General features: G+C 37.4%; 1 protein-coding gene across 2 annotated transcripts in view; it reads left to right on the top strand.

Moving 5' to 3' along the window:
* Positions 1-17,097, top strand: part of LOC106872609 (HEAT repeat-containing protein 3) — a 41,773-nt gene extending 24,676 nt beyond the window's left edge. For both annotated transcript variants that reach the window (XM_014919648.3, XM_089357216.1), the window contains 9 exons: positions 160-253; positions 1,352-1,449; positions 5,894-5,956; positions 8,000-8,076; positions 8,852-8,988; positions 10,344-10,438; positions 11,861-12,010; positions 14,362-14,535; positions 16,935-17,097. In XM_014919648.3, the coding sequence (XP_014775134.1) occupies positions 160-253; positions 1,352-1,449; positions 5,894-5,956; positions 8,000-8,076; positions 8,852-8,988; positions 10,344-10,438; positions 11,861-12,010; positions 14,362-14,535; positions 16,935-17,078 (1,032 nt within the window). In that variant the 3' untranslated portion in view covers positions 17,079-17,097. The remainder of the gene's footprint in view (positions 1-159; positions 254-1,351; positions 1,450-5,893; positions 5,957-7,999; positions 8,077-8,851; positions 8,989-10,343; positions 10,439-11,860; positions 12,011-14,361; positions 14,536-16,934) is intronic.
* Positions 17,098-27,500: the final 10,403 nt, after the last annotated feature.

Raw genomic sequence — 27,500 nt, 5'->3', positions numbered from 1 at the left:
TTTTCTCGACTAAAGGCGGTGCTCCAGCATGGCCGCAGTCAAATGACTGAAACAAGTAAAAGAGTAAAGAGAGAGAGTATCAATATATCAATACAACACCTATTAGTTTTTTTGTCTACTTGTGTAATTTCTTTTAATTGTTATAATATTGTTTCATAGACCACAGAGATCAATAAGATTATAGCAAATGCTGAAACTTTCCTCAAGGCACAACAGTTAGCTGTGGAAATAGCTGCCAATTTATGTTCTGAAGGTAAGTTTTGGGGGGTTTCTTACCATCCATGCACTTACATTGTGATGTTTTTTTCTCTGTTAAAATATGTTTGGTTGAACAAAAGAACAAATCTTGAACAAAACAGATTTAAAAGTAGATGTTGAAAACAAATCAATTTCTTTTTAAAATCTATATTTCTACTTGAAAACATGACTTTATCAAAAATTGAAGATTGTAAGATCATTTAATTTTAAAATTGGATCTTTTCTGCTACTAACCATTTGATTTTTGAGTGAGTAAGTTTGATAAATGTATTTGCTAGACAAGGTAACTGAGCAAGCAGGTTTGCGTTATGTCTGCGACCATGCAAAGGTACCAGCTTCAAATGTTTAGTTGATCGCACCAACCCTAGTAAATATTTCAGTTTGAACTTTATTTTACCAATCTGTTTGCTGAATGACTGAGTTTTACCTGATTTTCAAACATTATATAAGTACACACATACAGAATATACTGGGTACTTTTCATGCAACTTGCAAGACTAAGGGCCTAAAGGAGTCCCTATAACCGAAGTAGAATAGGAGCAAGAGCACAGGGATTCTAAGCAGAGTTACAATAAACATATTGTAAAACTTCCACTGTGAAAATGACTGTATGCTTGATTTAATCCTTTAGTGTTCGCATTATTCTGCCAAAATTAATGCTTTTTTATCCACATTGTTTTGAACTAATCATGCATTATCTTGTAGCTATGAGATTTTGATGAGGTAGCTGTTAATTTTTGAAATGATATTGTAGGGTTGGTGTGAGGGACCAGATCTGGCCAGTTTGAACATAAAACAGGCAGAATACTTTTGGCCAGATATGGCCTGTTTAAATGTTAAAGGGTTAAAGGTCAATTGATCTTTTCTCTCTCCACAGTACAGGAGATACATTATACTTTATATTAATCAAAAACAGTGTTAGAGACTAAGAAGAATTTAACATTATATTGGTTGACAGACTTTCATGTTGTTCGTTCTACAGTGTGTGTGTATTGATCATTCTTTCTGTCTACTCAGTACATATATAAACCTTAGTTTTCACGCTTCACAATAAGCTGTTAAGAAAAATGTTTAATGATTTTTGCCATTCCAGATGATGATTATGAAGAAGTAGGTAGTGAAGAATCAATGTCATCTGATGAATTTGTTTGTGATGTTGATATGGAAACTAATGAATCTAGTTCTGTATTGGTAAGTTATCCTTTATATTGCTACCCAAATAAGTACACTTTTTTTAAACTCCCAATGCTGGTGTTTTTACAATCACATTTACAGTCCACCCTTATACCACCCCAGCTTACTCAATTGCTATATTTTTAAAATTTAAATCTACCCCTATCCAAAGTGTACAGAATTAGCTCTTATCTCCACCAATGTCTAATTATACTAGTCAATCCGTTTTTGGTAGAAACCCTTTTGGAATCCTCAAGAAGGCAAACCTTTTTGATCATATTAAAAAACTCCTTATCTCTAACACCTACAACATTCAACAGTTGATTGTTGATGATGACTAATAAAAGTAGCCATCTACTGCATTATCTTTAGTTTTTGTTAGCAAACGTTAATATGACTTGCAAACAGTCACATCAACCATTCTAACTTTCTATCCAAATAATCTTTATCCTTACAAAAATTCTATAAAATCCATAGTGTTGGAGTGAATATTGTCAAATAACTTGCCATAACAACATAAATGATAATAAACCCCATAGGATTAAACAGATACAGTAATACCTCACTGACCACGCAGTATCAGATCTACTTAGAATCCAACTGCCCCCTTGAAGACAATAACCTCATAAAGACCAAGTTTTTTTTTTCTTGTTGCCTTCTCTTGATCAGTCAAGCATTTGTTTTGAATCTTTTCCCAATTTTGCTATGATTTTCACTATTCACTTCAAATAGCTAGTGAATGCACAGTGATTGTACATATGTAGTGGATGGTGTAACCAAGCTATAGTAGAAGAAGAGATGGACCAATTGTGTCTGTTGATGAAGTTGTCACACTAAACTGCAGAGATGTAGATGTGAAAATATCTAAATGTAAAGAGTAAAGCATTAAATAAAATACCTAGTGGTATTTCTTCTGACTCATTACATTCAAATTCTGCAGGGGTCAACTTTGCTTTGTATCCCTCTGGTGGTCGCTAAAATACAGTACCAATCAAGTACAAGGACAAATGTAATGAATCACCCCGCTTCCCCCTAAAAAATTGCTGACCTTGTGCCAAAATTTGAGACAATTATTCATCATCATCATCATCATCGTTTAACGTCCGCTTTCCATGCTAGCATGGGTTGGACGATTTGACTGAGGACTGGTGAAACCGGATGGCAACACCAGGCTCCAGTCCGATTTGGCAGAGTTTCTACAGCTGGATGCCCTTCCTAACGCCAACCACTCAGAGAGTGTAGTGGGTGCTTTTACGTGTCACCCGCACGAAAACGGCCACGCTCGAAATGGTGTCTTTTATGTGCCACCCGCACAAGCCAGTCCAGGGGCACTGGCAACGATCTCGCTCGAAAATCCTACAGGAGCCAGTCAGGCGGTACCGGCAACGGCCACGCTCAAAATGGTGCATCTCATGTGCCACCCGCACAAGAACCAGTCCAGGGGCACTGGCAACGATCTTACTTGGCTTGCCGGGTCTTCTCACGCACAGCCCATTTCCAAAGGTCTCGGTCCGTAGTCATCGCCTCGGTGAGGCCCAATGTACGAAGGTCTTGCCTCACCACCTCAGCCCAGGTCTTCCTGGGCCTACCTCTTCCACGGGTTCCCTCAACTGTTAGGGTGTGGCACTTTTTCACGCAGCTATCCTCCTCCATTCTCACCACATGTCCATACCAGCGCAATCGTCTCTCTTGCACGCCACAACTGATGCTTCTAATGTTCAGCTTTTCTCTCAAGATACTTACACTCTGACGGGTATTCACATTGACATTACACATCCAACGGAGCATACTGGCTTCATTCCTTGCGAGCTTACGTATGTCCTCAGCAGTTACAGCCCATGTTTCACTGCCATGTAGCATGGTTGTTCGTACGCATGCGTCATACAGTCTGCCTTTTACTCTGAGTGAGAGTCCCTTTGTCGCCAGCAGGGGTAAGAGCTCTCTAAACTTTGCCCAGGCTATTCTTATTCTAGCAGCTACACTTTCAGCGCACCCACCCCCACTACTAACTTGGTCGCCCAGATAGCGGAAGCTATCGACTACCTCTAGTTTTTCACCCTGGAATGAGATAGAAGTTGTTTCCTGTTTGTTTGCAGTCTTTATTGCACCTGAACATCTGCCACAAACAAAAACTAACTTGCTAGTTAACCTGCCTTTGATGTTGCTGCACCTCTTATGTGTCCATAGCTTGCACCGGGTACATCTTATAGAGTTACTACCTACTCCTTTTCTACATACTGAGCAGGGCCATCTACCTGAAGGGGTTTGTGTTTTATCTACCTTCCTACTTATTAGGATTTTGGTTTTAGCTAGGTTGACTCTAAGGCCCTTCAATTCTAGACCTTGCTTCCACACCTGAAACTTCTCCTCTAGTTCTGATAGTGACTCCGCAATTAGGGCAAGGTCATCAGCATAGAGGAGCTCCCAGGGGCAACCTGTCTTGAACTCCTCTGTGATTGCCTGGAGGACTATGGTAAATAATAGGCGGCTGAGGACGGAACCTTGGTGGACCCCTACCTCTACCCGGAATTCATTGCTGTACTCATTTCCAACCCTCACCTTACTGGCAGCATCTCTGTACATGGCTCGCACAGCTCTCACTAACCATTCTTCTATCCCAAGTTTCCTCATTGACCACCAGATAAGGGATCGGGGGACCCTGTCAAAGGCTTTCTCCATGTCAACGAAAGCCAGGTACAGAGGTTTATCCTTAGCTAGGTATTTCTCCTGCAACTGTCTCACTACTAAACTATGTACAAGTAACACTACTGTGGACCTCACCAGTAATGTTGGAGAACTAAATAAGAGAAGTGAGATAGGAATCTACTGCTACTAATACTGTGAGTGGTGGCTTCATTAATAAACAAGGATAGTGGTGTTATTGTATGGGGCTGAGACATGGCGAACAACAGTTAAGTCAAATAAGCAAATACAGTCATTCATCAACAGGTGCTTGCATAGTATACTTAAAATTAGATGGCCCGAACACATAAGCAATATGGAGTTATGGCAAAGAACAAATCAAGTTTCAATTAGGGAGCAAATATTTAAGAAAAAGTGGAAGTGGATTGGTAGCACAATTAGAAAAGACACATCAAATGTAGCGAAAAGTGCTTTACAGTGGAATCCGGATGGATATAGAAAGAGGTGTAGGTCTAAGAATTCATGGCGTAGATCAACACAAAAGGGCCTAGAGAAAGGGGGGCATTCATGGCAGAGTATAAGTACAGAAGCGAAAAATTATGCGACATGGAATTCAATTATAAGTGGCCTATACTCCGCGTTGGAGGGTTAAAGGCATAAAAAAAAAAAAAAATAGTGGTGATGACCGAAGAAAAAGATGCATGTACAAGGGGGTACCCCCAAAAAACTGGAATTTCACAATATTATTTTATTCACTTAGTTTTACATGCTTACACTTTTATCACTTTCAAAGTAATCTCCATTTGAAGCAATGCATCGGTCTAGACATGTTTTCCACTCTTCAAAGCAGTGCTGGAACTCTTGCGAAGTGATGCCTTTTAATGCCTCCATCGGTTTTTCCTTCACCTCTTCCACATCTGCAAATTCTGTAGCACCAGCTTTCATTACCAGTGATAAACCTTTGAAAAAACGACCAGATCAACTTCCAACTGTTTTTTCAGTTCACAATTTGCATTCAGTCGTGACTGCTTTTGACATTTCATGAGCAAGCAAGGCACAAATTTTGCTGCAGTTCTTTTCATTTCCAAATCCTCACTCAAAATTTATTAGCAGGAGCTCCAGGATGCACCAGTCATGTCAACAAATTTGTCAGGACACATCAGTCATATCAACAAGTTGGTCAGTTGGCTGGTGATGGCTGCCCTGAATGAGTTTGGTTTTCAAGTGACAAATGACAATTCCTAAAGCATGAAAACCACTTGTAGACTTCTGTTTTGCTCATGGCAGCATCCTTGTAAGCTGTTTGAAGCATGACAACTATTTCAGCCATTGTTTTCCCCAGCAGAAAACAGAATTTCATGTTCCTTCATTTCAGCCATCGCAAAAATTGACAAACAGGGGAGAAGCACTGCAAAACATAGATGCACCACATGGCAGTACAACTTCACTGAATAACACTGGTCGACAGACTGATGCCTGAGGGTTGCATCAAATGGCTTCTATTTGCAAAAGCCTAATCTACAATGGGCTTGTCCCACAGAGAACGTTTTGGGTTACTTCTGGGTACCTCCTCATATTTCAGCAATGTTTAATTATTTGTTAATATGTAAAATGGTACTTACACAAGAAATGTATAATCCTGAAAGTTCATTTATCATTTACATACAGCTAAAAACTGTTTTTCAAGACATTTCTTGTTAACTGTATTTCATTATTTCTAAGTAACTTCTGCTTCACTTTCATTTATTTTTAAACATTGAAGTAGTTTTAATTGTTGTAATTAAACTTTAATGCATATCTCATTTTTGCCTTTATCTAGCCTCCTTGTTGTCTTCCATCTGAACTACACCATTGTTTTGTGAAATTTGATATTCTCAATCATGTAAGTAATGAGTCATCAGTTTCCTTCTTATATTTTTTCCTCCTCCTTCTCCACTTTCTTCTTTTTCTTCTACTACTACTACTACTACTACTACTACTACTACTCCTTCTCCTCCTCTTCCTCCTCCTCCTCTTCCTCCTCCTCCTCTTTCTTCTTCCTCCTCCTCTTCCTCCTCCTCCTCCTCTTCCTCCTCCTCCTCTTTCTTCTTCCTCCTCCTCTTCCTCCTCCTCCTCTTTCTTCCTCCTCCTCCTCTTTCTTCTTCCTCCTCCTCTTCTTCCTCCTCCTCTTTCTTCTTCCTCCTCCTCCTCTTTCTTCTTCCACCTCCTCCTCTTCCTCCTCCTCTTTCTTCTTCCTCCTCCTCTTTCTCCTTCTTCCTCCTTCCCTCCTCCTCCTCCTCCTCCTTCAGCAATTTTACGTTCACTTTCTCTGTGCTGGTTGAGACTTAAAGCAGTATTTTATGTCTTGATACACTTCTTGACACCAACTTGCCTTGGTCTTCCCCTGGTCTTTTGCACTTTAAATTGCTAAATTGCAGGACATAAATGTCATTGTTGCTCCAGTGGTGATAATGCAAAGATAAATGGAGATCAATGCATAAACATACACGCCCACACCCACACACATAAAATATATTTCTGTGTGTGTAAGACCAGTCCACTATATTATATTCAAGAAGACCCATACACAACAACAGAATTGATACCAGTGTTGGTGCCACATAAAAAGCACTGGTGATGGTGCCACATAAAAAGTACGGGTGATAGTGCCACGTAAAAAGCACTGCTGCTGGTGTCATGTAAAAAGCACCAAGTTACATTAGGAAGAGTTGGCATTAGAAAGGGCATCCAGGTATAGAATCCATTCCAAAACAGATAATGGAGCCTGGTGCGGCTCCTGGCTTTGCCAGCTCCTATCAAACCATCCAACCCATCCCAGCATGGAAAACAGATGTTAAATGATGATATATATATATATGTATGTGTATATATATGGAGGCACGTGGCTTAGTGGTTAGGGTGTCAGCATCATGCTCGTAAGATTGTGGTTTCGATTCCTGGACCGGGCAACGCATTGAGTTCTTGAGCAAAACACTTCATTTCACGTTGCTCCAGTCCACTCAGCTGGCAAAAATGAGTAACACTGCGATGGACTGGCGTCCCATCCAGCTGGGGACACATACACCATTGAAACCAGGAAACCAGGCCAGGCTTTAAAAGGGCGCATTTATTATTTTATTTTTTATGTTTGTGTATATATATATATATATATATATATATATACAAACACACACATACATATATGATTGGCTTTTGTACAATTTCCTTCTACCAAATTGCACTCAGGTTAATAGTCAACGAAAGGCTCTTGTAGAAAATACTTGCACAGCGTCCAGTGGGATCAAACCTGAAGCCATATGGTTTCAGGGTGAACTTCTTAACCACACACATCCAATGTTCTGTTGTGGAAAACCTGCTACAAATCAGTTTCTTTATATCAACCTTGCCTTATATCAATAGTCTCTTTTTCTGTTTGTTCTTTCACTATATACTTACTATTATAGCCTTAAACAATTCATTATTTATTTTATTTTTTTGTTGAGCCCTTTTGAAAAGTACCTCACTAAGACTAATTATGATGTACTGTATTAGGTACTTATGTATTGCTATTTAGTGTGTGTATATGTGTCTTTGTGTCTATGCTTGTCTCCTACCACTGCATGACAACCAGTGTTGGTGTGTTTACATCCCCTAAATTAACAGTTCAGCAGAAGAGACTGACAGAATAAGTACCAGGCTTTGAAAAATAAGTCCTGGGGTTGATTCATTCATCTAAGAATTCCTCAAGGGATGCCGCAGTATGGCTGCAGTCTGATGATTGAAACAAGTAAAAGATAAAAGATATGGAGTTTCAAGAATGTACAAATAATTGAAGTAGCTGTTTGGCTTGTTTGAATCCTAAAGTGAAACTGAAAATAGAGAAGTAATAATCTCAATCAAATATTATTTTTCTTTTATTAGATTGATAATCTCTTTTTGAAACTAGGTTCTAAAGAAAGTCGAATGTCCTCCATTGTCAACCAGTTGCCCTTTGAATACACCAAACAAAAGGATTGCCAAATGGTTTGTATATTAGTTTGTGTGTTTGTATATTAGTTTAAACAAGCTGGCCAACCAACACTGAGAAAGTGTGTTTGCATGCTAAAATACGCAGGCCAACTTCTATTTAAGGCAGCTAGCTTCTTTTTGATTAACTTAGAAATGGAGTTTTCTTATATAATGTTCAGTTTTGCTCCAGAGAAAAGTTTGCTGTGAATTTTCTGAGCCAAGTTAAGCTAATGAAAAGAGTTGAGCTGACTTTGTTAAATTGGTTTATATTTTGGCTTTGGGTATTAGAAAATAATGATGTTTCTATAGCTAATATATGCGTATATAAGTTTGACTTTGTGAATTAGTAACTAACAGAAACTACAGAGAGTTAGTGATGGTTTAATCAACAGATATCTTTTGTTCTGTAGTTGAATAAAATTACAGAAAAATAGGAGAAAGCTGAATTCTTTTGAGCATAAAGAAAAATACTATTCATATAACAATTTTCAACATAATTTTCAAGGAAATCATTAGAAACAGTTAATGTATAAGACACTTTGGATAGAAATGATGATTCTGTGCTATTTCAATTTATTTTTGTTTCTCTTCTGATGTTTTTGTCTGTGGATAGCTATATTCTTCATATCTGTGTGTAACCGTTTGTTTTTTAAAGATGTTCCTTTCATATTTATGTTTTAAATTTTTGTAATCTGCAGTGTTGCAGAAATAGTTTTATTGATACAATATACCTAAGTCATTTTACTGTTGCATTATGTTCATTAAACCAAACCTATTTTTTTGTTTGTAGTCTTTTTCAACTCCGTGTCCATGCTTTGCTCAGTGCTGCTAATATGATCTCATCACTTAGTATTGAAACTATTGGTGGAATTGAACGATTGCGTAGCATCTGGACTGGACTTGTCAGTATGTGTCACATGAAACAAGGTAAACAACATTGAATAGCTTTCTTTTACCATGAACTTTTTTTATTTAATATTTCTTTTCATTTTAGTTTTTTTTTACATCATTTCTTTCATATTGGTAAGGGGGAGCAACTGTTTTTATGACTAAATATTATTTCTGCCACCACTAACCAGTAAACTGTACTTGCCTATGTTTTGTCTCAAAGAGACAAACTGGATTTACAAACAGCATTATTTACCGCACAACACAAATGCTGTGACTTTAGTTGTAAACCTTGTACTTCAGATCTTGTCAGTAGTCTGGTATCTCCGCTTTACAGTGTTAAGGAAATAGACTTTAATTTAACCCTTTAGTGTTCAGATTACTCTGTTAAATGTAATACTTTTTCACTCAAATTGTTTTGAATTAATCATGCATTATCTTATAGCTTTGATGTTTCAATGATGTGATTGTTTATTTTGAGAATGTCACTGTAGGTTATGTGTGAGAAGCTAGATATCGCCAGTTTGAATATAAAGCATGTAGAATATATTGGACCGGATATGGCTGGTTTAAACACTAAAGGGTTAATGTTAGCATATACTTTTCAGATCACCACCAATGCTCTCAGATTCTCAATTTTACCTTCTCCCTCTCTCATTTTGTTTTCCTAAATTACAATATGATTTCTCCTTGGCAATTTGATTTAATACTAGAGTCAATCAATGTCTCACAATTGATAACTGAATGATATTTTATTTAAGCACTTGTGGATGGTAAAATTTCACCAGTTTAATATCATTGGTCTTCAGATTTTTTTTATCAGTTTCAAAACAAGAGAATTAGGAATTACTCTTAGTTGGAGTGTGAATCTGAAAGATATTTGCTGGAAACAAGTTCAGTTTTAATAATTGTTTGGTTTGAAGAGGAGAGCCAGTGCCCGTAGATTTTGCAAACCCTCCCAAACTGGTGAGGTCAGCAAGGGGTTGATATTTAGACATATGATGATAGCTTTAGTGAAAATGTAGTTTATGAGGGATTTTTAACCCTGTGAGAAAAGTACTTAACTACGTGTTTTGCTGTATGTGTGTGGATTGGCATCTGGGCTTATAATGTCTACATGGTTAAATCCAGTGTGAAAAAATTTGTTCAGTTGTGATGATGATGATGATGATGATATTGTTCTTGATGCTTCTTTTCCAATTTATATCTTTACTGATATATAAACGTTTTTCAGTTCTCTTCCTGTGCATATATTCTGTATTACTGTTCATGTAGTTTTGGTTGCTTTTTCTGATGACTTGTAGTGCACCTGAGCATTGTTTGCCATAAGTTCATCATTATTATTATTATTGTTAGTTAAATCTCTGATCATCTTTTCCTGTTTAATATGACAGATTCAGAGATAAACTGTGATGTTGACTATCTAGAAGCTGTGAGCAGTGCTTTGTCAGCCGTGGCTCAGAAATTTGCAGAGTGCAAAACTATTAAGGTGAGTAGTGACATGAACTTGGGGAGTTTCTCCATTTCTTTAGAACAGACATAAATGCCAAGATATACTAATTCAGATTAGTTTTCAGGAATCAACATTGATAAACAGGGTGGGCCAAAAATCACGCACCAAAACACTGACATTTTATTTATATTATTATTATTATTATTATTGTTATTATCATCATCATCATCATCATCATCAAGGCAGAATCATTAGCACTCTGCACGAAATGCTTGGTGGTATTTCACCCGTTGCTGCTTTCTGAGTTCAAATTCAACTAAAGTTGACTTTGCCTTTCATCCTTTCGGGGTTGATAAATTAAGTATCAGTCAAGTACTGGGATTGATGTGACTGACTATCCTCCTTCCCACAAATTCCAGGCCTTGTGCTTATAGTAGAAAGGATTATTATTGGAGCGTGGCCGATGTCAGTGCCACCTGACTGGCGTCTGCGCTGGTTTCTGTCATGAGAGCAGTATTCCATATTTTGCTTCAGTCCTGCAAAGGAGATCTGATTGCTATTTCTAGCAGGTTGAATGACTATGTAGGAGTTTCTTTGCTTGTATATATATATTGTGGTAGTTTTGCACTGATGGTGGTGAGGATGGCTGAGACACTTGACTGACTGATGAGATATGTTACTCTATTTAATTTGTGGGTACTGAGTTCAAATCCTGCTAGGACTCTCTTGACTTCTATTTTTCTAGCAATGTACAGATAAATGTAAAATTGTAAGGCTCAGTTCCTAGCTCTGGTTTTATGTTTTAAAGTGGATGACAGATTCATTTCTGTCTATTTGCATTCTGAGTTCAAATCCTACTTAGATTGACTCATTTCACATCTACTTGTTGTTGTAGTTGTTGGCACTCCATCGCTTACGGCGTCGAGGGTTCCAGTTGATCCGATCAACGGAACAGCCTGCTCGTGAAATTAACGTGCAAGTGGCTAAGCACTCCACAGACACGTGTACCCTTAACGTAGTTCTCGGGGATATTCAGCGTGACACAGTGTGTGACAAGGCTGACCCTTTGAATTACAGGCACAACAGAAACGGGAAGTAAGAGTAAGAGAAAGCTGTGGTGAAAGAGTACAGCAGGGTTCGCCACCGTCCCCTGCCGGAGCCTCGTGGAGCTTTAGGTGTTTTCGCTCAATAAACACTCACAACGCCCTGTCTGGGAATCGAAACCACGATCCTATGACCGCGAATCCGCTACCCTAAACACTGGGTCATTGCGCCTCCACTTCACATCTACTAGAAGGCATAATTTAAATCTGATCATCACTGCTAATAATTTGTCCTGCTTTTGTTGTATGTTAGTCATTCCTAAAGTTGAGATTTGGAAGCCTTATATTCAGACTGATTGTACCTTGTATTTAACCATTTTGACAGAATGCTTTAATACATATTTTCTTCTACAAGTTGGCAGATATAATGTCAGCTGAATCCATGGTTTTGTTTGAAAAGATGCAGGAAAGTCCAAATGAACAGATCCGGATCAATTCCATTCGAGTTTTATCATCAGTTGGTTCTACTTTACTAATAAATTCATCGACTCACTGTGAACTGAAGGTAACTTTGTTTTAGCAATCAAATTCTGTAATTTTGTCTGTGTTGCTCTGAGTCTAAAAGTTGTCTCCTCCTCAAACACCTCCTCCTCTCTCCTCCTCATACCGTTCTTCCCTCCTCCTTACACTCCTCCCTTTCTTCTCTTCTTCCTGCTCCTTCCTTCCTCGTACACCTCCCCTCCTCTCACCCCTTCTCCCTCCTCCTCTTCATACTCTTCCACCACCACCACCACCACCTTCTTTTATTTGAATTTTAATTTCCAGCTTGATTCTCATTTGCTATCATCAGACATTTAGATATTTAGACATTAAAGAATATAGTTACTTTTATGATTGACACTGTTTTGTTATCAAAGACCAGGTCTTTGCATGTCATTGTACCATAGTCCTGGCAATGACTCATTTCAAACCTTCAGTCTTCCTTTTAACTGTAGTTAGAGCCTTCTAGAGTTTTTTTTTTTTTTTGTTCTTTACTTTCTACCGAAGAATAAAGAAGATGTATTAAATGTGTTGTGTTATTTTCCATCAAAATTATGCTGAATCTGAAATCATTGTAATTGTTGATAACGAACAAAGTTTTGGCATTCTCAATTTACAGTCAGTGATGCAGAATTAGTTTGACTTTTTGTTTTTTAGGCAGACAAAAATCTAATTATTTTTGTACTGATTATAATTGCCTCACTATCTGGTGCAGTTGAAGGTTTTCCTTTTAGATTACTTCATTAATAGCCTGATTTCAGCTTACCATTTATCTAATGGATTCTTGGAATTACTCATTACAGAAGTTCTAGTGACATCAATGTCTGTATATAAGGTTGAACACAGTTACCATCTCTCTTACTGAAATTAGCCTAGTTTCTTGTATTCTATTTCTACAAACCACATATACTGATAATTCTAATCGTTAATTTATATAATATGAAGTAAATTGTTGTAAGTTTAAATCTTTATGTTAGTATTTCATTATGAAAAAGAAAAAGTTTGATAAAAATCTCACTGTACATTTAAATTGGTCACATCTGGCCCTAGTATTTTACTTGTTTTATGTTCAAGCTGGTCAGATCCAGTATCTCACACCTACCTTACAATGTCATTCTAAATATATACAATCACAACATTGAAATCTCAAAGCTGCAAGATAATTCATGATTTCCTGGCACTTGTGCCAGTGGCATGTGAAAAGACATTCGAGCAAGATTGTTGCCAGTGCCACTGGATTGGCTCCTGTGCAGGTGGCACGTAAAATACACCATTTCAAGCGTGGCCGTTGCCAGTACCGACTGACTGGCCTTCGTGCCGGTGGCACGTAAAAGAACCCACTACACTCTCGGAGTGGTTGGCGTTAGGATGGGCATCCAGCTGTAGAAACTCTGCCAAATCAGATTGGAGCCTGGTGTAGCCATCTGCTTCACCAGTCCTCAGTCAAATCATCCAACCCATGCTAGCATGGAAAGCAGACGTTAAACGATGATGATGATGATGATTGTGGCTAAATAAACGAAACATTTGACAGGATAATCTAAATGCTAAAAGGTTAAGTTATTTTGCCTTGCAGAAGTGGAAAAGTCTAATGTGTTAAGCAGGATTTTTCATTAAACAGAGTTAAATGTTTCATCTCTCTCTGATAAAGGGCCCCACTGAGAATGTTACACTTTCTCTCCTCTCATTATCATTAAGTGTTTGTCTTCCATGCTGGCTGGGTTGGATTGGTTATCATAGTCAGAATTACTGCCTATCTTCCCCACTTCCCTAGAAGTGGGGAAGATAGTCACACCATCTTACATGGGTAAGATGGTGTGACTGGGCTGGTAAGCTAGAGAGCTGCACTGGACTCCAGTCTGTTTTGGTTTTTTTTTATGGCTGGATGCCCTTCCTAATGCCAACCACTCCACAGTGTACTAGGTGCCTTTTATATATCACTGGCACAGGTGCCTTTTACATGGTATGGTTTCTTAGGTTCAATACACTTCCTAACACCAATCACTTAACAGAGTGTACTAGCTGCATTTTATCATGCCATCCCTTCTCGGAAAATTGTCATATACTTGGCAAAACTAAAAAGTTTTCTCTACCCTACTTCATCTTCATTTGCCACCAACCCCGTACCAGAATGTACTGGTTACGCTTTATTGTGATACCATAACAAGAGAAGTTGCCTTGTTTCTTGTAAGACAAATGAATTCTTTCTCCTCTATGTTGTCTCTCCTTCCTCATGGCAAAATAATCTATTTCACTTTGAACATTTTGCATCTACTATCTGCTAACACAAACTATCACTAGTTTCCTTGGATTCTACTGTTTTACTCAATGATATGTAAATATTTGCTAAATTAGTATTGTTGCTTCATTTTGCAGCCAATTGGTATAGCTTTGATGAACATAGCCTGTCAAGATAAGAGTTTACATGTTGTTGCTGAAGCTCTCAATGCTATATTTGACATTTTTGCTGAAGATGAAGTTGATCCAGTTCTAAAGGAAATTAACCTCATAGATAATTTAAAGCCTGTTTTATCAACCCTGAAAGGCAATGTAAGTTAATACTTTTTTTTATTGAAGTAAGACATATATCAAGGTATACTGTTAAATAATCTAGTTTCTGGTTTTTCAAGACCAGTTGTCTTTTACCTTTTACTTGTTTCAGTCATTAGACTGCGGCCATGCTTGGGCACCACCTTGAAGAACTTTTAGTTGACTGAATCAAGCCCAGTACTTTTTTTTTTAGATTGGTACTTATTCTATCGTTCTCTCTTACCAAACCACTAAGTTACAGGGACATAAACACACCAACACCAGTTGTCAAGTGGTAGAGGTGGACAAAGACACACACACACACATATTTATACAATGAGTTTCTTTCAGTTTCTGTCTACCAAATTCACTCAGAAGGCTTTGATTGGCCTAAGGCTATAGTAGAAAACACTTGCCCAAGGTGTCACACAGTGGGACTGAAACCAGGATCATGTGGTTGAGAAGCATGCTTCTTACCACACAACCACAAGAACATTTCATCATATCTCATCTTCAGTTTATAAACTTCCACAGATTAAATCAATATTTCTTTACTGAGGTTCTCTGGAACCCTAGGGTTCAGCAAGAGGTCACAAGGGGAAATAGTGATAAGTAGGTCAATTATTTGCGAATGTATTTTTTTTTTAAGATCAATAATCATAATTTTATTATGCATGCATGCGTAAATCCTCTGATAGGGAAATCCTCGTATCTGTAAGTAGTATATAGACCCGATAGGAAAGACCTTGTTTAGACCAAATCTTTTAAACATTCCTTGTACTAAATCTTTCAAAGACATTTTTATGATTTAATGTCTTACGAAATTTACGAAAGAGAGAGAAAAAGATGGATAAAGATATTTAACTCTTCAATAGAGGTTCCTTAAGACATCAAATATATGTCAAGGGTACCCCGAGAATAAAAAGTATTTGAAAACGTTGGTTTAGGTGGACACGTAACCCAGATTATATTTTATAGGTATTCTCACACATTCACTGGATTCTAAGGTATATGTAGTTGTTTTTTTTGTTTTTTTTTTACCACATTAATATGTTAATAATAACTTGTATCAGAATGGTGAGTCATTACTACATCAGAAAAAGTGTTTAGCAGCATTTTTCCCAACTTCACGTTCTGAGTTCAAATTTTACTGAGATCAACTTTGCTTTTCATCCTTTCGATGTTGATAAAATAATAGTCGCAGGAGTGGCTGTGTAGTAAGTAGCTTGCTTACAAATCACATGGTTCTGGGTTCAGTCCCACTGCATGGCACCTTCGGCAAGTGTCTTCTACTATAGCCTCGGGCTGACCAAAGCCTTGTGAGTGGATTTGGTAGACGGAAACTGAAAAGAAGCCCATCGTATATATATATATATATATATATATATATATATATATATGTGTGTGTGTGTGTGTATGTATATGTTTGTGTGTCTGTGTTTGTCCCCCCAATATCGCTTGACAACCGATGCTGGTGTGTTTACATCCCCGTCACTTAGCGGTTTGGCAATAGTCTGATAGAATAAGTACTAGGCTTACAAAGAATAAGTCCTGGGGTCGATTTGCATGCTCACAGTCAAATGACTGAAACAAATAAAAAGAATAAAAGAAACCAGTTGAGTATGATGTCAATGTAATCGACTTACTTCCTCCCCTAAAATTGCTGGCCTTGTGCCAAAATTTGAAGCCAGTATTAGATAATGTTGTTCATTCAAAAGAAAATTGTACAAGGGAAAATTTATTATTTTCTTCGTTTTGCATCTACTGCAGTGTGATAGGATAGATTGGAAGGAATCTAAACATTTGGACACATGCAGAAAGTGTTCCCATTAAAACAAATTTCTAAGCTCAGCTCAGTTAGTAATGGTAGTTTTGGTACTGTGCTTTCACTAGCACACAGATCAAAATACATTATATCACATTTGCCAAAATTCTTATAGTGGCACAAACCCTCTTATTTACAAAGAGGAAATATAGTAACATTGCTAAAACTAAAAGCAATCCAAAGTTTGCTTGTAGCCTTCTTGTTGTTAGAAGTAGTATTCATGCTTTTCCCAGAGGTACTTGTAGCTGACATTTTTTAAACAACAACAACATCCATCTGCTAATTTTTCTCGTATATATATATATATATATATGTGTGTGTGTGTGTATGTGCTTGTGTGTATGTGTTTGTCCCCCCAACATCGCTTGACAACCAACGCTGGTGTGTTTACGTACCCGTAACTTAGCGGTTCGGCAAAAGAGATCAATAGAATAAGTACTAGGCTTACAAAGAATAAGTCCTGGGGTCGATTTGCGCTCGACTAAAGCCGGTGCTCCAGCATGGCCGCAGTCAAATGACTGAAACAAGTAAAAGAGTAAAGAGTATAATTAGACCTTTTAATTAGATTCCTAATAAGTCACCTTGTTTCTTTCAGGCTGTTGGTTCCCGTTCACAGAAACAGAAATACAAAGACCCTGTGATAAGCACTGCCAAACTAAACTTGATACGCTTCATTAAATACAAGTCCTCACTCGGTGCTTCTACTTCTCAACAGACAACTGTATCTTGTAACAAATAAATCTTTTTTGTTCAATTTATTCTAATTTTGTTCAGTCTTATATTTGTTGATGTTTCCTTGTGTTACTATAAAAAGCAAATTATGTATGTTAATACATTTAACTGATATTGTAGTTATGTTGCTACACTAAAGTGGTACTATTTAGCTACTCTGTTGTTGTTGGCACTCCGTCGCTTACGACGTTGAGGGTTCCAGTTGATCCAATCAACGGAACAGCCTGTTCGCGAAATTAATGTGCAAGTGGCTGAGCACTCCAGAGACACGTGTACCCTTAACGTAGTTCTCGGGGATATTCAGTGTGACACAGTGTGACAAGGCTGACCCTTTGAATTACAGGCACAACAGAAACAGGAAGTAAGAGTGAGAGAAAGTTGTGGTGAAAGAGTACAGCAGGGTTCGCCACCATCCCCTGCCGGAGCCTCGTGGAGCTTTAGGTGTTTTCGCTCAATAAACACTCACAATGCCCGGTCTGGGAATCGAAACCGCGATCCTATGACCGCGAGTCTGCTGCGCTAACCACTGGGCCATTCCGCCTCCACTAGCTACTCTGTAACAGTATTAGATGCACACTACCTATCCATAACTGGAAATCTTCCTGTCAGCATTGGCACAATGAAAGATAAGTCTGGAGAGATTGCAGAGATGCTAGAGCAAAATAGATGTGTGCAGTGTACAAGAGACAAGTCGTAGAGGAATCAAAGCTTGATTCTTCATGGACTAAGAACATAGGTACAAATTCTTATTGTTGACAGAGAGATTAATTGATCGAATTAAATTCGACGACAGGCACCCATGCCAACGTCGTCTCCTTCATTGGAAACGAGACTCGGCTTGCAAAGACCTATTGGGGCAAGCAAAAGCGAAACCGTCATTGTACCTGTGCCCAGCATCGCCTTCCTGGCACGTGTAAAGACATTCAAGCGAGATCGTTGCCAGTGCTGCTGGACTGGCTCTTGTGCAGGTGACACATAAAATACACCATTTTGAGTGTGGCCGTTGCCAGTACCGCCTGACTGGCCTTCGTGCCGGTGGCACGTAAAAGCACCCACTCTCGGAGTGGTTGGCGTTAGGAAAGGCATCCAGCTGTAGAAACTCTGCCAAATCAGATTGGAGCCTGGTGTAGCCATCTGGTTTCACCAGTCCTCAGTCAAATCGTCCAACCCATGCTAGCATGGAAAGCGGACGTTAAACGACGACGATGATGATGATGATGATAGTGAGAGTACATGATAAAATAATTAAGTTGAAGCTGGTCATAGGCAATGTGATTGCAACTATTACCCCTGATTATGTACCACAATTAGGACTCACAAATAAACAAAAGGAACTATTTATGTCTCAACTATAAATGTCAATGGACATATTAGGGTACACTATGATGGCTACTCTTGTGTATATAGAGGCTACGGTTATGGTACAAACAATGGGGAGTGGTCAAAATTCCTGAACTTCTTGATGTAAATGAAAAATGCTAACTTTGGGAAACCTACCAGCTCCTTGATCATTTACCATTACTCTGGTGAATATGCCAGATGAATTTCATTCTCATCAAAAAACAGGATTTAATGATGATCGTGAATATTAAGTTACTCTCCAATGAAGAATATATCCACCATGAACAACTGATTTGTGGCTTCAGGATAAGGGCTAAATACTGAGAGGTAAAGATAATCTGGAGTATCTTCTAGACGAAGAGAAGATAGAGAACAACCGGTAGTTTCTGCAAGATAACCAGCTGTGAACCACAGACAAGATTGGAGCAAAGCATCAACCAGACGGAAGGTGACGACGCGGTGGTGGAATTGTACGAAAGCTACAATCATAAAAGCTTAGAGGCCAATCTGGAAAGAGTGAAAAAATGTGCAAGAACAAAGAGCATTCCAGATAGATGATATTGTGATGAAATGATATAGTAAATAGAGCAATAAAAGCTAAGGACCAGAAAGAATGGAAACAAAAAGTGGAGAAGCAAGGAATTTCATTAAACCGCTAAGAGAAACTGAAAGTAAGCGATTCGCTACAGTTCTGCGTTGAGAGGATCAGCGGCACGCTGTATTTTGAATTGCAAAGCAGTGTGAATGAAGGCATTGGAAATAGTGCATTAGGAATGATTGACGCGCTTAGTCTCATCAACGCTGAGAAGAAAGATGCTTGGAAATGTTACAAGAGGTTGCTGCATGTAGAGAATTTCTGGAAAGAGGCACTAAATAGATTCAGCTGAAGGGCTAGCTAATAATGTTGACAACTGTATGGTTGAGAGTGAGATTAAGGACATGAATTCAGGTAAAGCTGTCAGACCACCAGGGTAAGTCCCTGGGACGGTGAAAATATTCGGCAAAGTAGAACTCAGGCAAACTATTCGTGTACCCTTAACGTAGTTCTCTGGGGAGATTCAGCGTGACACAGAGTGTGACAAGGCTGGCCCTTTGAAATACAGGTACAACAGAAACAGGAAGATAGTGTGAGAGAAAGTTGTGGTGAAAGAGTACAGCAGGGTTCGTTACCACCCCTTGCCGGAGCCTTGTGGTGCTTTAGGTGTTTTCGCTGAATAAACACTCACAACGCCCGGTCTAGGAAACGAAATCGCGAGTCTGCTGCCCTAACCACGGGCCATTGCGCCTCCACACATACGTACGTACGTACATACATACATACATACATCGGGTAGTAAAGGGTGGTGTCATATCCATTGATTGGCGTTACAGTATCATCAACTGGATGCGTAAGGTTGGTGTACATGAACGATGAAGCACAAAGAATCTGAGAGCATAGCTGAACCGAAAAGCAATCGGATCTTTTTTAAAACGGGGACCACATTTTTCATTAATGTTTTACGTAGTGTTTTTGGTACCGAAAGACTTTCAAACTTCGTATACTTATCTATTTTGTGTTATAGAACAGAAAAATATTTTTGTATTCGAATTTATTTCATGTAAAAAATTGTCTTATTTCGATAATTTCAACCAATCACTGACAAGTATTCAGTTGTTTACATTTACTCCTTTGGCTGATTAAGTCATAGCTTCGTTTTATTTGCTTTTTTCTTTTTAAATTTGCTGTTTTACCCTAACCCTAACCATAACCCTAACCCTATCACCGATAGAATTGTTTCAGAATCGTTTGTTTATGTAGTCGGCACTTAATGTATATCGGCTGAATAGACGTCAGTGATTGGTTGAAATTACAGAAATACAACTTTAACATGGAATAACTTTGGGATTTCTTTTTTTTTAAGAAGACTAAGAGAAAAAGATGTTTTATATGACACATTCTACCAGTGTTCCAAGTTTCAAAGTGTTTCGTTAATGAAAAATGTGGCCCCCGTTTTAAAAAAGATCCAAGCAATCAAATATAATGAGCAAAAAAGGAGATTGTATTGGTGCAGACATGCAACGCAAATGGACGATAACAGTTTTGTAAAAAGCGCTGGAAGATTCACGTGGAAAGAAATTGTAGAAAGAGAAGACAAATGAAAATATTGTAGAAAAGTGGAAACTGATCTAAAAATTCAGGAAAGCTGAATCTCATGAATGAAGCGACAAGAACACGAGTAATAAGTTGTTGTGTTGGTGAAGATTGGTCCAAGAATGGAAAAACGGATGTAAAAATGATGACAATGATAAGCTATTCTGTAATTGGGTTATTTAATTAATATGGTAGTTACTCTATTTGCGCTTGTTGACTGCTACATGTAATTACACTTAATTTCTAATTAGCATGACTTTAAAAGCTAAAAAAATAATTGCATCGAACCAGCACTGTTATGGTTTACATAAAGGAGAATGGTAGTTTGGCAGAAACTGTGGGGCGCTGGGTTAAAGGTTTCAAACTATTTACTTTCGTTACATTTACGATCTGGGTTCAAGTTCAGTCGGGGTTGTCTTTGTCCTGTGTTCTGAATCAAAGTACGTCACTGTTTCACATTGATTCAGTTCACTCATGCGGAAACGAGTATCTAACGTTGCGTCCTGGGAGAAGTCTTTTGCTCCCAGTAGCTTAAACATCAGTGAGACAAACCCCGGCCTAATGGGCCTTTAGGTTCGAGATACTAACTTTATACGTCACTTCGGAATAAATAGATATTTTATATCATTAATGATAATAGATGTCATATGTCACTATAGGATGGGATAGATAAATATTGTATGTGGGCATGGTACAAAGTTCACATTTTAGATAAAGAATCTCAGCAATTAGAGACAATGTATTTAGTGGTAACTGGGAACATATTCTGGTAATTTCTGTTCATAATACGACTTTCATCCGACTTAATCATTGTTAATGAGTTGAAAACAAATTATGATTAGATTATAATATCCTGATACTCCAGCAACAGAATTATTAGTGAGAAAATTTTATCTTGATGTGTGTGCAACAAGCAACTTGTAGCACATGGAGAATACTGCCCTATACTTAGTCTGGTACTAATTTTATCGATCTGTATATATTAAATGACTGAGTTTTGCCATGAGTTATGACTATATTTAAAGATACTTTAGTCTGTTGAGGTGTTAGGATGTAAATCACACAAGTAATTTACGTGGACACTACATACATACATGCATACATACGTACATTGGTTGGTTGGTTGGTTGGTTGGCACTCCGTCGGTTACGACGTCGAGGGTTCCAGTTGATCCGATCAACGGAACAGCCTGTTCGTGAAATTAACGTGCAAGTGGCTGAGCACTCTACAGATACGTGTACCCTTAACGTAGTTCTCGGGGGAGATTCAGCGTGACACAGTGTGACAAGGCTGACCCTTTGAATTACAGGCACAACAGAAACGGGAAGTAAGAGCGAGAGAAAGTTGTGGTGAAAGAGTACAGCAGGGTTCACCACCATCCCCTGCCGGAGCCTCGTGGAGTTTTAGGTGTTTTCGCTCAATAAACACTCACAACGCCCGGTCTGGGAATCGAAACCGCGATCCTACGACCGCGAGTCCGCTGCCCTAATCACTGAGCCATTGCGCCTCCACTGGACAAACACATAAGTTGGTATAAAGTATATGTCTCACAAGAGAGACGAACATTTATGATCACACAAGGGACTATCTTGATAATCAAGGATTGCCAAGGATTACCCAGTCCTAACTGTGGTTATAAGTTTCATCAGAAGGGTACTTATCTCTTGAAGCATCCTTTAACATCTTCAATGCTTCGAGATGAACATTCAATAGAGACTGTTTCGGTCTCACGCATTGTTACTTTGATTTATTTAATAGGTGTCAAATTTGCTTCATTTATATGTAGATGTGTTGATCTTGGATTGGACTGTCACAAACTTTAACATAGTGTTGCAGTATTTTTCTTATCCAGTACACTACGAGAGCAAGTAATCAAATTGTTCAAAACATGGTGTTTTACAGAACGACATATGACATTAATACTTCAAATAAGTATTCTATCAGAAAATTCAAAAATCTATCTAATCCATATGAAAGACGTTTTAACCTCTTGAAGATATAAACTAAGAGGTTTAGCTCTCGTATTTAGAATAACATCTAACGAAGCATTCAACTCATTCTGGCACTGTATATATAGCTGAAAAGAAACATTTTTGAGATGAACAGAAATATTGTATTGTTTTTTTTTCTTTGTGTGTGTGTGTCTGTGTTTTTTTTTATGAACACTACAAAATTCAGTGTTTGTAAGGACCTGGGTCATGATAAAAGACCATGGGAGACAAAAAGTGAACCCAATATGTATAAATGACTAATTGGTACAAAAACCTAGATATTCAGTTTTTATGTCAGCAAATCTGTCAGAACATAATACAAAATACAAAGTATATTTAGATGCTACATTGACTGACTTGAACCACGAGATTCTACTCTAACTGACCATATTCAATCAACCTTAAGACGAAGACGGCGAGCTGGCAGAAACATTAGCACGCCGGGCGAAATGCTTAGTGGTATTTCGTCTGCCGTTACGTTCTGAGTTCAAATTCCGCCAAAGTCGACTTTGCCTTTCATCCTTTCGGAATCGATAAATTAAGTACCAGTTACGCACTGGGGTCGATGTAATCGACTTAATCCTTTGTCTGTCCTTGTTTGTCCCCTCTGTGTTTAGCCCCTTGTGAGCAATGAAGAAATAAGAAACGTTAGCACGCCGGGCGAAATGCCTAGCGGTATTTCGTCTGTTTTTACGTCCTGAGTCCAAATTCCGCCGAGGTCGACTTTGCCTTTCATTATTTCGGAGTCGATAAATTAAATACCAGTTACAACTGGTCCCCTTCCCCAAAAATTTCGGGCCTTGTGCCTAGAGTAGAAAAGCGTATTTATTCACCCTAACATTGTGTCATTCTCACAATAAAGTAAGCGCAAAAACAAAAACAAAAAAAGATTTTTAGTGGACAATATGTGTCACTTGTTTTGTTGAAAATTAACAGTTTATTGCTCACTACGGGAGAAATCTGCCTGGCAACTCTTTCATACATAACTATTTATCAATTCTTTTCATCGATCTGTTTTTCTAAAATCAACTTCCTGATAAATTAGCAATAACAATAATATTCTAAATTTTGCTCTTGTTTTTCTACTGGCCGGATATTTTTTTCTCATCTGTTAAGGTTAAATCTAATTATTACTGCACGTATCTCTTACAACAGCTGCAAAATTACCAGAGTAAGTGGACAAATATTATTGTGCAAACTGCCACAACTAGCATGATTATCAGGTATATTAGAAACATATAAGTAGATCGCATAAGATAACGCGACCTAGTTGATTTTTGTATACTAAGATTATTAAAGTTGCAGCATAGAACTGCATTGTAACATTTCACTTTCATATTCTTACAATAGTATCATATCAACAGTACATGATTAAGTTCTGATTTGTAACCAGTATTTGTACAAATAACGTGCCATCTGTTATGTCTCCTTAGGTTATAAACACATACACATATATATTAATCTTAAATTATACAGTATGTTAAATCCATTTCAGCCGATCTTACAAATCGGCTTAGTGATGGTGCTGGAAAGCCCTAAGTTAGCCCTAATCGGGCAAAATTATGATCAAAGGCGTTCAAGCTGTGATCAGTCTGTATTTTCATATATCAAAAATTCTCTAATGTTCTCGTTCCTTAAGACAATAGGGGGTGATTTGAGGGAAATTTCCCTGCTATTTCTAACTATCAAGCAACCAGGTATAATGATCTTCAAAATATATTCAAAACTTAAAGAATCATGAGATATAATTAGTTTTTTTTTGTTTTTTTTTACTTTAAACCAGTAAATAATACTTGTTTCGTTAAATAAACTTAAGGAAGTAAGTAGTACAGGGGAAACAATTAATTGATCTAAGAAAGCAATTTTTACACGAAAATTACTTCTGGGAAACATCATAAAAGGAAAAACTCAAATGTATTTCTTACGTGGGAAACATAGTTAAAAGACAAATCTCAAAGGGGTCGACGTCATTACGACCATCTATGGAGAGAAATAAAAATGAATGCATTTGCCCTAATAACTTAATAGTGGTCAAAAACATTTCCGTAGGAAATAACTACAGCCACAATTATCTCAACATTGAATTGCGAAAATTACACTTTGTAACGCTATGCACAGGACATTTCTTTTTATTTTCGGAAATAAGGACTTGACATTGTTATTTCGTTTTGAAACCCCACGGAAAGATGGCCTGTTTGTTGTAGTGCATAGATGTACACATACAATAACACACCCACACATGTACTTTCGGAATTTGAAAGATGGCCGCTAACTCAGATCTCAAACATATTTTCGGACGTTCAAACACACGTATTCAGATTGTACATTAGTGTGTGCGCGCGCTAGCGTGCGTACACATATACATCGATACATAGGTGTCTATTTATTAGTATATACTTCTGTATATATATGTGTGTGTGTGTGTATGCATCTGTATGTGTGTGTGTATATATATATGTGTGCATAGGTAAGTATATATGCTACCAATATATATATATATATACACACACATATATATATTCATATATATAATATATAATATATATATATATATATATATATATATATATATATATATATATATACACATACATATATCTTAATATATAAAGCAGAGTTTGGGGCGTGCGTGCGTGCGTGCGTGCGTATGTGTGTGTACATGTGTTCATTATGCATTCGAAAACTTAGTTGCCAATTTTGACGTATGGGTATCAAAAGATTCAGTAATCTTTCGGCTACCAAATAAACTTTATTTTCATTTACATATTTGCATTAAAAAAATTTAACATTATAATCTCTCTATAAGTCAACTATCGTCATCGAAATTTTATACCACCACCATACTACCACAATGTCACATTTTTTAAATGAGTGTGTATGTGTCTGTATATACATACATACATACATACATACATACATACATACATACATACATACATACATATATATATATATATATATATATATATATATATATATATATATATATATACAGTAATCCCTCGCCATATCGCGGTTCAACTATCGTGGTTTATTATTTAAGCTTACGTCGATTCTTCCGTGGTGTTGTTTTGCATTTATAATAAACAAATATATACAAATTATATAAATAATAAAAAAGCACTGTTTCTACTTCGCGGATTTTCGCCTATCGCGGGTGGTTTTGGAACGTACACCCACGATATTCGAGGGATTACTCTGTGTGTGTGTGTATGTATATATATATATATATATATATATATATATATATATATATATATATATATATATATATATGTATGTATACAAAAATGCACACACGAAACAGCATTCGTATAAAATGATATGTTTAACTTTTATACAAGCATAGAACATCGCTAGATTGTGAGTATTAGAGCGTATTAAGGAAATATGTATTCATGCACGAGTGAATTTATGATTTTCTTTGAGATCTATGTAACTTTGACCGTATGTTTATGCATGAATATATATATTCTGTTATTCTATGTAAGTATAATTGTATATATCTATGTCTCTATTCATCCATCCATCCTTCCGTCCACCTATTCATCCATCCCTTCATCTCTCTCTCTCTGTCTCTGTCTCTGTCTCTGTCTCTGTCTCTGTCTCTCTCTCTCTCTCTCTCTCTCTCTCTCTCTCTCTACACACACACACATATAGGGCGTTCCGACTAAATTTGTTTTTTTATTTCTCCTCTTATCAGGAAGTGAATAGTCGACGGCGTTGGAGCGCATAAAGATTAAAGGTGTAGTTAAGAAAAAGTCAGCTGACATGGAGGACTAGAAGCCATCTGAATACTGGAAATAGTTACCCGTGCCATGACGATTTGGGCCGGTTATCAGGATGCCGTCACCATGACTGCTGCTCAATGCTCTGTGGACATTATAAAGGCTGTACGTCATTAAACGGACAGCTGTAACGGAGACCACGAAGTCGTGGCCAGCAGGAAGGGACACAGACGTTCTGGCTGCGTCCGAACGCTGGAAGTCATCCTCACAACATCGGCTCAAATCACGTTTATGTGAAACTGTAGATATATACATATATACATACACACACACACACACACACACACATATATATATGTATATATATATATATACATATATATATACACACATATATATATACATATATATATATATATATATATATATATATATATATGTTTGTATATACATATATATATATGTGTGTATATATATATACAGATATATATATACATACATATATATATATATATATATATATATATATATATATATATATATATATATATATATATATATATATATATATATATATATATATATATATATATATATATATACTAGCAGGTGTACCCGGTAATTCCCGGGGGTAAAGATGTTCTATTGAAACGCCTTATTACTCTGATATGAGAAAGCAATTTCGTTATAACTGCCTCAAAAGGTGTATTTTCAGTCACGAAAAAGTACAGAAAAACTGTCAACTGGAGGAGGTAGAGATTGTTGGAGGCTGGCGAGCGAGGATTTCGGAAGTTGGTGAGAAAGATTATCGGAGGTTGGTGAGAGAGGTTGTCGGAGGTTGGCAAGAGGCAAAAACATTATTGTACTTAGCGAAAGCATCTGGGAAATGTATAACTGCTGTCATTCACAGAAACTATTGTTTTACTGTGAGAAAAGCGCTGTTGAAGTGTTAAGTGAAATTTGGCAATTGAGGATTGAATCCACGATATGCCTGCATGAAACCACTACAAATATGTTGTGGAATAAAAAATTTATCTAACTGTCATGGAAAAAGTGTAACTGTAAAAGTGCAGAATTATCGGATTAACGGGCATTCAAAAAAGTATGTATGTATAGAAATGTATGAATGAAGTCTTTAATGTTTATGATTCAAATTAAGGAAGTACAATAATAATGTTTAGCAGTCCAAAACTGTGAGTAGTGAAATGCAGAATTAGGTCGCCTGATCGTGAGAATCA

The sequence above is a fragment of the Octopus bimaculoides genome, chromosome 9 (assembly GCF_046866305.1).
Source record: "Octopus bimaculoides isolate indiv1 chromosome 9, ASM4686630v1, whole genome shotgun sequence".
NCBI classification, from domain to species: Eukaryota; Metazoa; Mollusca; class Cephalopoda; order Octopoda; family Octopodidae; genus Octopus; species Octopus bimaculoides.
Note: the sequence above shows the minus strand (reverse complement) of the source record. Positions and strands in the feature narration are given on the sequence as shown.